At 29.9% G+C, this 14,960-nt stretch overlaps 1 protein-coding gene across 1 annotated transcript in view; it reads left to right on the forward strand.

Moving 5' to 3' along the window:
- LOC142326534 (43 kDa receptor-associated protein of the synapse homolog) overlaps positions 1-4,151 on the forward strand; it is a 488,700-nt gene extending 484,549 nt beyond the window's left edge. Inside the window, exons 9-10 of the mRNA XM_075369111.1 lie at positions 2,807-3,006; positions 3,733-4,151. Of these exons, the coding sequence (XP_075225226.1) occupies positions 2,807-3,006; positions 3,733-3,901 (369 nt within the window). The 3' untranslated portion in view covers positions 3,902-4,151. The remainder of the gene's footprint in view (positions 1-2,806; positions 3,007-3,732) is intronic.
- The last annotated feature ends 10,809 nt before the right edge of the window (positions 4,152-14,960 follow it).

The following is a 14,960-nucleotide window of genomic DNA, read 5'->3' on the forward strand; positions in this document are numbered from 1 at the left end:
ATGTACTTTTTATTCATTAATAGATTTTTATTTATATATTTCATTTTACACATGGCTTTTGCTTACTTGTAGTAATAGTAGTTGTATTTATTTAAATGCATGACATTTTTTAAAATTAATAACTGCAGTAAAGTTCCCCCTTCTAACACTGATATATTACATAGAATCTCTTGAAGTGCCATTTTAGAAAATTAAGAGTAAAAGCCAAGCAACCAAATTAATATTTATTATAAAATAATGTTTAACCAATATTAGATGCAGTTTCCTTTATTAGTAAATTTATTACTGGCCGTATTGAATGAAAACTCAATATAACCTAACCTAATTCACCATACCCTTGAGAGAGAAACTTGTTACCACAATCTTTACGGAGTACAGAGGGTTGCTCTTGTACATTCACTGAGGTAAAATTTGTTTTTCTCTGTCAATCATACTGTTCCGATCAGTTTTTATTTTCCTCTATCGTTGTTGACCATAGTTGAATAGATCTGATCTTCAAAAGTAATTAGCTATTTCAATTTAAGAACCAAGTTCACAACTCAACCATCTATCATCCCTTATTGGAAAGCAGATGAAGAGAAAGATATACTGTGAAAAAGATAGATGGTATGATGAAAAAGCATCTCTAATGAGCAAATATTCATATATTCAAAAGAAAAAACAAAATTCAGCAATCCACCACAGTACAGAACCAAATAAGAGCTCTTACCTTACTTTTTCACTTATATTATTCTCCCTCATGTATCAATAGCGCGCTTTCCAGGAATTCCTCATCATCAGTTGTTTAAAATTAAAATTTCAAAATTAACATTAAAATACGAAGTTATTACATCTATAAGATATGTTTAGTCAAATAATTAAAAATTTTTAAATATCTTTGTGGCTACCCACTAAATACAGCACTTCTACAGTGCTGTCACAGAAAAAGTAATAGAAACAGTGCTGTCAAAAAAATTCATAGAAACAGTGCTGTCACAGTGCTCTCATAGAAAAGATCAAGGATGTGAAAGAGAGAGAGAATCCTCCTCATTTTCTCTTTTATAAAAAAACATGAAGAAAATTGGAAATTTGAAAAGAAAATTTTCATAACAAAAATGTAATAGAAATGTGAACAGTTGTTTTGTTTACTATTTATAGAAAGAGAAAATGAATAAACAACAAAGAGGAAAAATGGAATGAATTTTTAGAATAAAATACAATAAATTCAAAATCAAGAATATTTTGGAAAATAAAATAATAGTTGGGACAACTGATGTTTTATTGAAACCATTGTGCTTGACTAAACAACGGAATGGATCAGCTTCTGATATGTCAGGACAATTCTTTGGCCTGTGATATTAGTATTGCCAGTGAGTAGCAGAGTATGCAGTAACAGACAGAAAATTTGGGGAAGGTGTATCACAAGTGTAACACGTTTTGCAATGCAAGTGTGACAGTGTTCTTTACTGTAGTAATCTGTTTTATGAGTTCATTGTGAACAGCAGATGCGATCATTATTCATTATTAAAAATGTAAAGAAATTTCCTTTCATATATAACAGAAGTACATAATCATTATATAAAGTTTATTAATGATTTTTTTATTGAAATCTCACTGCCTAAACCACTTCTTAATTTTATATTAATTCTAATTATTAAATTTCCTTCTAGAACCAGGATTACTGTTTGTGACGTATAATTTACTTACTTTATAAATAATAAAATACTGAAGAGTAAATAAATTGTATATTTATTAATTTTAACGAGTTATTCTCTCAATATCCTTTATCAAAGAATTAAAAAATGACAATATGTTTATCTGTGTTGAGTTTTTCCATTTTATATACTGATTTTTGTATGTACATGATCTATGTAGATTAGCAAGTAAGTACTTAACTAGTATCCCTAGTTTCTATGAGAAACATCAGACGCACGACACATCAGAATCAACCTATGCTATCAACTCAATGTCTTGATACATTGAGTACATATTATATGTAGGGATGAATTTGCATCCCTACATATAATTTGCCTTATCTACCATCTACTATTTAATTTGCTTACTCCTCACTTGCTGTGTATATCATTAATTTGTTAGTTATGTGTATATCATATTCTTATGAATTTTGTCTTTGGTTTTAAAAGCAATATAACATTTTTCATAAAATTGTTGGTAATTTTTATGAATTTTTGTAAATATATGTAAGTATTTGTATAATTTTTGTCAGTAGAGGTATGTTTTATTTTTTATTTTATATCTCAGTAACATGTGTATGAATGTGGTTGTGTTACCTAGGTACTGTATAAAGTTCTAGGTATCATTGAGTAATTAGTTGTAGAAAGAATTAGTTGTATTACAGATAAATGTTTATTGAAATGGATTTTCCATTATGTTTTAAAATAGTTCTTCTTTCTACTTTTGATAGTACAAGTAAAGGAAGGTTTTTATTATTATTTTACATTCTGCACTGAGTTGAATGTTAGAAAATAATTTTTTATGATAAATACCAAGGATGTATTTGACTTTGAGTATGAGTGCATTATCAAAATAGAAATGCTTTTATAGACTACTAGATTTAAAGGACTAATTGTGGCCCATTGCTGCAAACAGAGATATACATGCTTACAATATAGTTAAAATGAACTTATAAAAATTATAGTGTAGGTATTTATCATCATAGATATCACGATAGATACTTCAAAATATCTACATTAAATCTTATAACTATATTTATTATATATATAAAAGTTTCAATCCTGCAAATTCTTCAGTGATAAAAATGATCCTTTCTAAATTAAACAGCAAACAAATTTATATTTTTTTACAGTTGCTTATTAGAACAGTTCGTGTTCGTCTTTGTAGAATATACCAGAGTTTAGGTGATGATTCTCATCAAGAAGAACATGCTAGAGCTGTCCAGTGTCTTGAAGAAGAATTAGAACTCCATTGCGGTGCTTGTAGTTTACCTTTTGGCTATGAAGCTGATAGTCTAGAAGCTCTGCCTTGTGCTCATATTTTGCATGCCAGGTATGTAAAACATTTTTTTTTAATTCCACATTATTAATACTCTTTTAAGGTTGTGTTTTACAGATTATTTACTATTCTGTGAATATTTACATTATAATCATGACATACAAACTGTACCAAATTGGTCTTTTTTTTAATTCTTCTCTGTTTATTTATTCTAGTGCATATTTGAAAGGTAGTGGAACCATTTTTAAGCAAACTTAAAAGTGAAATTATAATAATCCTAACAAATATCTAATCTGAGTTAATTTAATAAAATTTTGATTAAATTTTTAATTTAATTTCAAAACCCTTCCCACTTAGGTAAAAAAATTATATGGTCATTTACATGGTTAGAACAGATTTCAGAAAAAAAATGTGAAAAATTATTTTAATGTATAATAATTAAATTAAAATTTCAAAAAAAAATTATAAAAATTTAAGCAAAGCTCTCCCACCTCAGCTGAATGAATTTTTATAATTTCATTCAATCAAAAAAAAAATTAGCTGAGAATAATATCAAGGAACGACAAAAAGTTTTGAGAAAATTTTACAGAAATCTTTTGTCATTTTTAATTAGGAAATTTTCCTCCTGTTAATATAAAAATATCTACAAAATAAATCAACACATTCAAAATTCCTCAATATATAGATTATGGCTATGAAATTTCTATATACATTTGAACATAGAAATGTTCATAGCTCTTTTAATAATAGTCTGTTTACTTAAATTCTCTCCTTTTGTAGGTGTGCTCATGAAATAGTGCGGAGACGTGACAAGAAAAAGAAGAAGGTTTGTCCTGATTGTGAACGTTCAATTAGTTCAAGACTTTATTTGCACTGTGATGATTCACATGCTCATCATTCAACTTTCAGCCTTGCCAGTCTGTCCCTCCATGCATCTTCAACTGTCTAACCAGAACTGTTGTTTTTAAGTATATTATAATTTATTATATATTTATAAAAGTAAATTAATTAATGAACTGATTAATTAAATAATACTCGTAATTAAATATTGTAAACATATTCATAAAGTTGGATCATTCAAAATGATAAATGTATTTAACAATTTTATAAGCTTAGGGTGACTGATTTTTCTCAGAAACACCTCTGAAAACAGGTAAATTTGGTTTTATCTTATTTCAAAATAAAAAATTTTTTTTTAAAATAAATTTCCTGGTCATATGTTATTTTTTTCTCTATTCTTTTTCACATTATATTGTCACATGTTCATTGTTTGACAAGGATATTGAGACTCAAACATAAAAATTTCTTACAAATATTACTTAATACTTTAAAGACATATAAACAAAATAAATAATAATAATGGTGACATTATGTATGTATAGCATACAAAACAGTAATTCAAATAAAAAGACAAGATTTTTTTTAATGACAGTTAAATTATAAAAAGCAGAATACAGCCCAATTTACTAAACAATGTTATAACCGCTAGAACCTAATATTGCATTAACAATAAGATAACACTATAAAAGTCTAAAGTTCATACAATTCAGTTTTTGTAAGTATTATTACTTTTACTGAACTACTCTACACTTTATCATTGGATATAATTCTGATACTTTCACTACTGTTTACCAGTAATTAACCGAACTACTTCTTGTATTCACCCACTGTCCATACTGATATACTCATGATGCACTCTTCACTTGCAGCCACCTCACGTCCACTGCTATCATGACTGCTACCATGTTTTCATGACTGCACTGAATACAGCCTCACCAAACTACTGACTCTCACCACTGGTCCCTGGCAGTATTTGTCCCCTAGCCTGTGCAGAACCATTACCCAACTTGTCTTTTTAATTGTTGAAGCGTAATAATTTTCATTGTGTACCCTTATGTTTTTCTATAAATTCTTATTCTACTCCAGTAACCCTTTTGGTCAAACAAGAATTTCTGGAGGTGCCATTGTCTGTTACAAAGAACAAATTCTTAAACAGACCTGTAGTCAAAGAAAAGAATCCCTTTTAGTTCCTTATAGATTTTTCTTTATTTTCTCTTTCCTTCTTCTTAAGTGGAAGAAACCCACTGCCCTGATCCATTATAGTGGTTATATCTGAATTCTATATTCAAATGTCATGGAAGTGTTAAGTAGTCTTAGCTAACTTCTATGTTACTTGATCATGTAGAATAACACATTGTTATAAAATTCTTAAAAAAGGATGTAAAAGTACATTCAGTGATTCACCCTAACTATAAATAAAAAAACCATAGAAAAAAAATTAAACAAAAGCAAAAACTTAGAGAAAGTGGCTAATAAATGTAAAAAGCAGTATACAATATAGATTATAGAGTAAAATATAGACACAAAGCACAATGCCCAAAAAATAAACTACACTGTGTAATTTTTTCATTGGATAAAAACAAATGCAACTTCAAAAATGCAGTGGACCTTTTAACTCCTCCCTTCAGCAACATCAAGTCAACATTTTCCAACCAACAATCTCACATAATCTCTATTTTTTTTCTTTTTTGAGGAGATTAGAAAGTTTATTGTGTAAGGGAGATTAGAAAATTTATTGTATAACCACCAAACAGGAAATAGTGTGTGATTTGGTCTACTATCTGATAGCAATGGTGCTCTCTGTCTCTCCAAGTCCTGTTATATCAGGATATAGAATCTAATAGGATTTGCATGCAAAGAATCAATAATGGGGAAGATGGCTCAAAGAATAAGGAAAATGGGTAGGTGTGAGAAAGGACAATCTGCACTTCAAGATAGGTTGGGGTTTTTGCAAATCTTGCTCAAGATCCAATCACATCTTAACATACCTGAATGTCATGAAACTCACAAATCACACTGTCAGAAAATAAAAATAATGATAAAAAGCTCTACTAATAAGGAAACAGATTAAAAATTATCATTAAAAATTATCAGCAATATTCTGTAGGAAATTACCAACATCAATTTTCTTCAAGAAGTCATGGATCTTTTCATATGAGATCCTTGAGTTCTTGAAGAAGTCGTTGTGGCAAGTTTGAAGTAATTGTGCATGCAATTATAATTTGAAGATAGGTACATTTTACAGCTAAAGGAAATAATTAAAAAAATAACTAAGAACCAGGAAAACAGACAACATACTTCAATAGAATCTAATTGGAGTCCAATCAAAGCTCATTCTGGTTGGTCGACTAAAAACTGTACAAGCTTAATGACTATTTTTGTTTATGAAACACCCTTTCTGTAGAGTGTTCCCCCTTTACAAAAAGGAAATACTTTTGACTAGCCTAGACTAGTGAGTACTGCATGTCAGTTACAAAATTAAAGCACTTACACTTAGAAAAGACTTAATGATATATTAAATGTATAGACCCAATTCAAATCTAACTCATTTTATGACTACATTCTAAATAAATGTCTTCTTAATTCAAGAGAATCACCAACAACATCAGGATAAAAAAATCAGCACTAGTCACTCAAGATGGTGCTGTAAAACGCACTGAAAATTCTATTACACAAGTTCTTAAAACATTATAGGCTAATTAACAAATTTATTTTGATTTGTCATAAAATATTATTAATTCTACTTAAATTTTAGCTTACACAATACATATTTGTGTGCCAGGGAACACACCATCAATGAACAGATTTTTAATTAATATAAGTAAGGCAATCAATTTGAATGATCCTACAAAAAGTAATAATTCACATAAATTAAGATACTGCTCAAAACAAATGGATTATTGATGCATAAAACTTTTAAGGTGTATGAAATTAATTATCAAGAATAGATATTCTTAAATTATTCTCAAACAACTCTTAAATTAAAAATATTAGTTTATATCTATATTGCACTGTTATATAAAAATATATAGTGAGCACTTAACAGATATTTATTTCATTAAAATATAAAACAAACAAAAAAACCATGTTTACTACCTTATTATTAATGTGAAAATAATGGAATATGAAGCCCATACCATAATCTTAACTGAACAATACAGTTAAGAAATTAATTCAAACCTAATAATTTCAAGTCCTTTTCATTCAGATAAAATTTTTTAGATAAATTAATCAGTAAAAAATAATGTGAAATATTACTATAATATTGCAAAAATTACTACTATTGCAAAATATCAACTGGCTTTAATGTTTACATTCATTTTGTCCCATTATACAAAAATTATGAATCCTTAAAAACATCTTAAAGCTAACAAAAAGTTATGGTAAAGGTTTTTCAGTAAATTTTTAAGATATGCGAAATAAGATTGTTATAAAATTAATTTTGATATTAATTTTATTAAATACTCTATCTTTAGTGTTTTTATAAATTAACAAAAATATCTTGCCTTTGAAAAATATACTTTAAAAAATGTTCAGAGCAAATAAAAAAATTTAATGTTTTCCTTTTATGTTCATTTTTTGTTTCGTGCACATGTTTTTTTTTGTAGGTGAAATTTATAAGGCGCTTCTTAGTAAAAAATTTTACAATTTCATGAGTATTGAATGGGAGTTCCAATTCAAATAATTCATTAACTTATTGACCATTGTTTTAATGAAATTTAATATTATATGAAAATAAACCAGCAAAATACAGTAATTATGTAAGTTAAACTTACTAGTTCCTGTACTGAACAGTAAAATTTTCATATTCGTTCATAATGTAATTCAAAATAAAAAATTGTTTAGAATAAAATGACTAATAAATGAATGTAGTCAGAATTTAATACCAACTGATGATGTGGGATATCATGAAAATTGAAACTAATATGGTAAGTTTAACTTATCTAGTTACTCTGTTTTGATTGTTTATATTTCATATATATAGAACGTTAATAGAGAACGGGAATCCTTAAATAACTTTCATCAGTTGAAAATATAAAAATTAGAGATTTAGCAAATGATATTCTACCTTTAAATGATCTATTTTTTAGTATGAGACCACCTCACAACAAGTCTCCATAGGGAGAACTCATTTATTTTAAATGGCAAGGGTAGGATTATAATACATAATTTTAAAGGACATTGTTAAACAAAAATGTTGACCCTATGATGGTTTTTCACATCTAGTTTCAAAGTTGAACCTACAGTACCTTTTAAATAACTACTCAATGGTGAAACACCAAAAAATCTAATTCACCATAAAGTAGTTTGACAACTGGATGAAGAATTTTTTTTAACATGTCCAGTGGTGCATGGTAATTAATAGTTAAGAACAAAATCGATTATAAACAGACTAAATTAACAGCAAGTTCAATGTAAACTATACATACAGGTGATTCAGAAACGGGAAATTAAAAAAATTAAATAACGTTAATGAAACATTTTTTTTTTAGAAAATGAATTTTATTTCATGTAATTGTACAAATGTTGCCATTTTAGGATACATACATTTTAGTTTATTTTTTAAAGATGACAGGTGACTTCTACGTAAACACTCACGAAGTCTCTTCATTAAATTGTTCATGGTTTGACGTAACATCTCAACTGGAATTTCTGCAATTGCTTCTCTGATCTTTGCCTTCAGTTCTTCCGTTGTAGCAGGTCTACTGTGGAACACTTTGCTTTTAAGGTGACCCCACAAAAAGTAATCGCAACCTGAGAGATCAGGCGATCAGGGAGGCCATCTAATGTCACCATTTCATGAAATGACATGTTGTCCAAACAATCGGCGTACAGCGGCCATCGATATTCTTGCACTATTGCTCAGTCTTGTTGAAACCAGGCTGTGTTAAGAATCTGTGGAAATCTCTTTTGTTGTTCCACAACAAAGGTTTCAAGCATGGCTATGTAACGAGCCAACGTCACTGTAATCGCACGACCGTTGTCATGCTCAAAAAAATAAGGGCCTATAACACCGTAAAATTTACACCACACTGTCACTTTCTGGCTGAGCGCTCCCTCCACAGTCATTGTTTTTGTAAAACGCTTTTTGATAGTAAATGCACGTTGCGCACCACTCCAAGGATCCATGACAACTAAATGGCAGGTTAGATTAGAGAGGCTGGCGCCACTTATCAAGTGGTACCAATCGCCCACACCTACCAACACAACTTTCAAAATTTATATATTAAAATTTGTATATATATTAAAATTTGTAAAGTAGTTATTTATAAACTTTACAACTTTTTTAATACTTTCAGTATAATACAATTTCTTCAACTCTGAAAAATTAAGCACTTGTCTCAGTTTTGACCTCATCATTTGAAGTGAATCTTCATTCAGCTAGCTATTAATTCAGATTTGGGAAGTAGGATGTAATTGCTGGGAGCCAAATACAGCACATGTGGAAGCACTTCAAAGAATAGATCACAGAATTTTGCAGCACAACCAAAGCCATGTGAGCAAATACATTATCATAGCGAAAAAGCATTTTTTTTGTTAGATGTAGACATTTAGCCTGAATAGCACCCTTAAATTGGTTTAGTAGTGTAGCATTATACTTTTCAGTGATCCTACTCTTTTCCAGGTAGTCTGTCAGTATAAAATCTGTCCATGATTTTACATGAAGATGGTTTTCGCTCTTTTTTGCACTTTCACCTGCTCCCATCCTCTGGACTGCTGTTTGGTCTTTGGCATGTAATGTAAATCCATGTTTCAACTACTGTTATAAAATGTCAAGTGAAACTCAGCAGAATTGTGTTTAAATAACTCTTAATTAGCCAAATTCATTTTTGGTTGACTGTTAATGAACGCAGCATTCATAGAGCAGAAATTTTTTTGTACCCTAAACATCATCTAAACGCAGCATTCATCAAGCAACCAAAGCATTCATCGAGCAGAAATTTTTTTTATACCCTTAACATCATCTAAGTTGTAGACAACATGTTCTATTGAGATGTTTACAATGTCATAAAGCTCACATTACCTTCAGTCAGTAATCAGTTAATAAGGCATTATGGTTTTTTCTTGACAATTTCATCAGTTGTAGCAATTTTTGTAGTCCCAAGTATTCATGAGGCAGGTTGAATGGATTATTATCACATTTAAATTTAGCAGCCCACTTTTTTATCATTAAAAACAAAGTGGAAGAAAGCTTTAAAATGGAGTTAACCCAGTTTGTGTGTCCAGTGGAGTTTAATCTTTAAAAACAAAACACTTTATAAACTTGAACTTTAGTTTTATCCAATTTTAGAAAATGTTAAAACTTGTTTGCTTTACTCAATCACTACAAATTAGAGACTAAATACATGCATCTAAAACTTTGCAGCAACCTATCTAAACGTTCATACCTGACAAATATCATAGTCATCTGGCCATACTTAAGCCATCTCTGCATCAGATCATATATAAACCATATAAAAATTGTTTACAGCTTTATCAAGTAACCATTATGATATTAAAATAACTTTTAGAATGTAAAAAAAATAAAAATAAACATATTTTTGGTTTATTTTTATTTTTTAAATCTATTTTTTATTCATTTTTTCTGATGAAGTTTTCTATTTGTTTTCATTTACATTATGTTGTTCAACATTGAGGAAAGTTGTTCTGTTTAAATTCTTATCACTTTTCTGATCCAGATTGTGTGTTTTGTTTTTAATTAAAGTTATTATTTACATAAATTTTCTCATAATTAAATTCTCTATAAAGTTACTCTTCTCAAAGCCTAAAACAGTGTATTTTTCAATAAAAGTGTTTCATGTTTTACCAGTTTTTCTTAAAACCTAACTGAGATAAAAAACCATAATGATGTACCCCAAGATTTTTAGTACAGCTTAATTTTTCATGAAGGGAGCAGAAAGCAGAGCCAAAACTCACTAATAAACCATTTTCTGACCCTATGGTTATATGAACTTTTTTCTTATTTTTTGCTATAAAATTATCTCCCAACAGATTGTCATGCAATTTGGAATCATCTGTATAGTATGTATGATGTGTGTATGTATGTATATATATATTCTCCATAGCTATGAAAAAAAGCACAACAGACATTAGGTATATATTAAAATGAAGATAACTTCCCAAGAATCTTATCTATTCAGTAGATTTTGATATACAACCGACCAATCTGTTCAGTAGATTTTGATTTACAACCTCCTATCTGTTCAGTAGATTTTGATATACAACCTCCTATCTGTTCAGTAGATTTTGATATGAAATCTCTTACCATTTACAACAGAGATCATAGTGATTATACATATTAGATCATACAACAGCTGTAGTGATTTCTTCTTTTAAGTCTAAATTTCTTGTTTGAATAGAGAACATTTATTTTTTTTACATAACCCCATTAATAAAAATTCATAAAGATAAAAATGGGGGGCTGAGAAGGCCAAGCTATCCACTCTTTTTTCTGACCCAATACTGAACAATATACATAATTCAGCACAAACAGAGCAAAATTAGAAGTAGCTCAATCTAACTGCTGAATGGAATTTACTGGTATTTGGGGCACTGCATATAATTTTAACATCCCTAGGAAGTTGTTTCCCATTACAGCTTTTTCAGCAAAAAAGGAAGGGACCAATAACTCTGTCTCAACAATTGTTCACCACACATTCAAGTTTTGGACTGACTTCCATAACATGAGGAGGTTCAATACCACATATTTAAACATTAAGCTGATGGTACTCTAACTGAGACAAGAAATGTAGCTTCATCACGTAAAATAAATTTGTTTAAAATTCCTATCATTGACCTATTCTATCTACAATCTCTGTAGCAAATTCAAATCAGTTACTTTTGTCCTGTGGACTGGTTAATTTACTACTGAATATAAGAAGTGAACAACCATTAGTACTGAAACTTATTTACGCGTCAAATATTTTGACATATATTTCATGTCTCTACCATGCTATATTCCAAAACTAAAATTATCTGAAATCCCACCATTATTTCACAAACACATTGTATACAAAAAAAAACATTAACATCCTGTAAAAATTAATATGATAGGAGTACTCTTAAATTAAGTTTGTTATGTTTTAAATGGTAATAATTTCAAATTATTACCATTGAATTAATAAAAAAAGACAGCTATTAATAAAAATAATAAGCTATTAATAAATAATAAAATAACAACAGCTATTTTAATTTCTTACAAATTATAAAGCACAAAATTTTATTAATTATTTAATAAAAGATACATTATTAAACTTTATTTGATTATACTATTTATTAATATAATGCTTATTGGATTCGGTTTACTTATAAGCTATTTATTTTGAAAAATGTTTATGTAAGAAAAAACATTAAAAATATAATTACATATGTTAAAAAGACAATGTTCTCAAAAAGATTGTATTTATCTATAAATATAGTGTTTTGCACCATTTATGCAGGTACTTTAATAAAATAATTACTAGAGGTTTAACTAAAGACCGTTTCATTGTTAAAAAATTTATTGTGAAAACTTTGTAAATCTTATTTCTCTTGAACTACATACCTTATACTACTTCTGTATATAATCACCACATCGCCTGAATTAAGACATTTATCATACCAATACACCAGTCCATTCAGCCACTGAATGGACTGGACAGCATTTTTAAATTGCTTACCACTCAAAAATTATTCAATTTTCCAAACAAATAATAATTAGAAGGAGCTAAGCTGGACTATATAGTGGGTGATCGTAAATTTACCATCCAAATGTTCTCAGTAAATCACGTGCAAGACCTGCAACATGTGGATGTGCTTTATCGTGCAGCAGGATGACACTGTCAGTCAGCTGCCCACATCACCAATTTCAAATGGCACACCAATTTTAAATGGCACATCATATCTTACATACGAGTTTCACAGTAGGCTTCTGCATTTATAGTCATTCCATGTGGCATGAAATCAATCAGCAGTACACCAAACCGATCCCAAAAGACTGTGGCTATTAGTTTGTGCACAAATAAATGGCTGTGGCTTGACCTTTGTTGGTCTGGTTGGTGATTGAGGATGATGCCATTCACTGGACTGCCGTTTTCTCTCTGGCGCGTGTAATACAAAATCCATGTTTTAATCACCAGTAACAACTGAATTAAGGAACTCATCATCGGTAACAATTGAATTAAGGAATTCATTACCTTTTTCTGTATAGCGGATCAAAAATTCCAAAGCAGATCCTTTGACATTCCATTAAGACAAAGGAGGGCCAGGTAGGAAATCTTTGAGTAATGATCTATTCTGATTTCATCATCGACGCATTTCAACAAGTCCTTGGTGATTATCAAAAGTCTCTCCCTGAACGTTCATCATGCACATTAATTCTGTTATTTCTAAACCTATCACACTATTTTCGGATGTTTCTTTCATTCACTACATCATCACCATATACAGCAACTAACTGCGTATGAATTTCAGCCGGCTTAACGTTTTGATGATTTAAAAAACATATGAGACATATTTCACAGTTGACAGCAACATTTTTTCCTATTCATTTTATAATGTAATACATCACACATAATCAAAGATATTACAATGCAACAACTTACAGACAACAATGCGGTGTGTACATTACTAGCCATGGACGACAAGTTCGCCAACCTTAAGGAGAGAAATTTCCCAGCAATCTTCACTTTTAGAGATATCCCTCCTACAATCACAAGCACTTTTTGAGATGTAGGTAGTAGTTCCCATTGTAGTTTGTTTACAGAAGTGAAGGTGATTTTGTGTTTTTACTAAGATTTTGACAGGCAATTCTTGATGTTGAAGTTTGAAATTACTTCATGAGTGTTCAAAATACAAGTTACACCCTGCCATGTTCTTCACCTTGCCATATTAATATCTTGTGGTGGTAGACTGGTTGTTTTGTCTTCAAGCTCCCCAGCAGCAATTCTGTATGACATTCAGTACGTGTGTAGTGTCATCAATATGGCATGCCCTCTAGAGGTTTCGTACAGCATATTAGTGCATACAAACACTATCTAAATGGTGCTGTTCATAAAACTCCAAAATATAATATTATATGTACATTTTAGTACATATTTACACAAACTTACATTACATTATATTATGTTACATAATTTTTATGTATAATCAGATGTAAGTATTTTTATGATTACCACATGAACAGAACATTAAATGTCTTCAAGGATTAGGCTCTACGTCATTCAAACTATGAGGTATGTTCACAAAGTAATATTACAGCATTTTACAAAAAACAAAAATCAAAAAATGCTTAATTATTAATGAAACTTATATGATATATTACTCAAGTATACCACTATCTTTTATTTATCTGCCATTCAGTTCAAGCATTTCATCAGTTGGGGTATTAACTTTTATATTCCTGTGTCGCACACCGCTGTTGTCATCTCCTTTGACCATTCATACATGCCATTCTTCTCCTCTTCATCAGTTGAAAAGTGTTTTCTGCCCATATGATCTTTTAGGGTGAAAAGAAAAAAGTAACTTTGTACCAGCTCAAAATTATGGACAGGATGGTTCAGAATATCCCTACCATAATTGCTGACGAAATCGAAAGTTTGGTGTGGGGTGGAGCGTTATCATGGAAGTGTGGGCAGCACACTTCCTTTGTCAGCTGCCCTCTTCTTTTGTTTTGAGTATCTTTTGTCATTATAGATTGATCTAGAGTCAAAAAGTCAACAACTAAAATTACTTTTTGATCCCAGAAAAATGTTGCCATATTTTATTTTTTTGCTGACTGGGAACCAGCATGCTGCCTCTGCATAGATTGCCTTTTAAATTCAGGTGTTTACTTCAAAATTCAAATGTTTGACACCATTTCATACAACAGTTCAACCGACTTCTGGACACATTTCACAAGATTCACCCACAGTCAAACGGCAATTTTCACGAATCAACCATACATATTTGTTGCAATTGATGGTCTTCCGTTCCTCTGTTCATCGTGAATATTTGTTGTACTATCTATCTAACTCCCTACACACTTTGTTACTTTATCACATGATATTGCATAGTTGTAAAAGACACAATTTCGCGATAGATGTTGCAGACTTTTTTTCATTTTTAGCTATAGCTAGTTATCGTGTGAGGGCTAAACTTCACACTTAGCAGGATTGGGAATTGCCAGGTTCATGTTAACATAACCAATC

The sequence above is a fragment of the Lycorma delicatula genome, chromosome 6, assembly GCF_047948215.1.
Source record: "Lycorma delicatula isolate Av1 chromosome 6, ASM4794821v1, whole genome shotgun sequence".
NCBI lineage: Eukaryota > Metazoa > Arthropoda > Insecta > Hemiptera > Fulgoridae > Lycorma > Lycorma delicatula.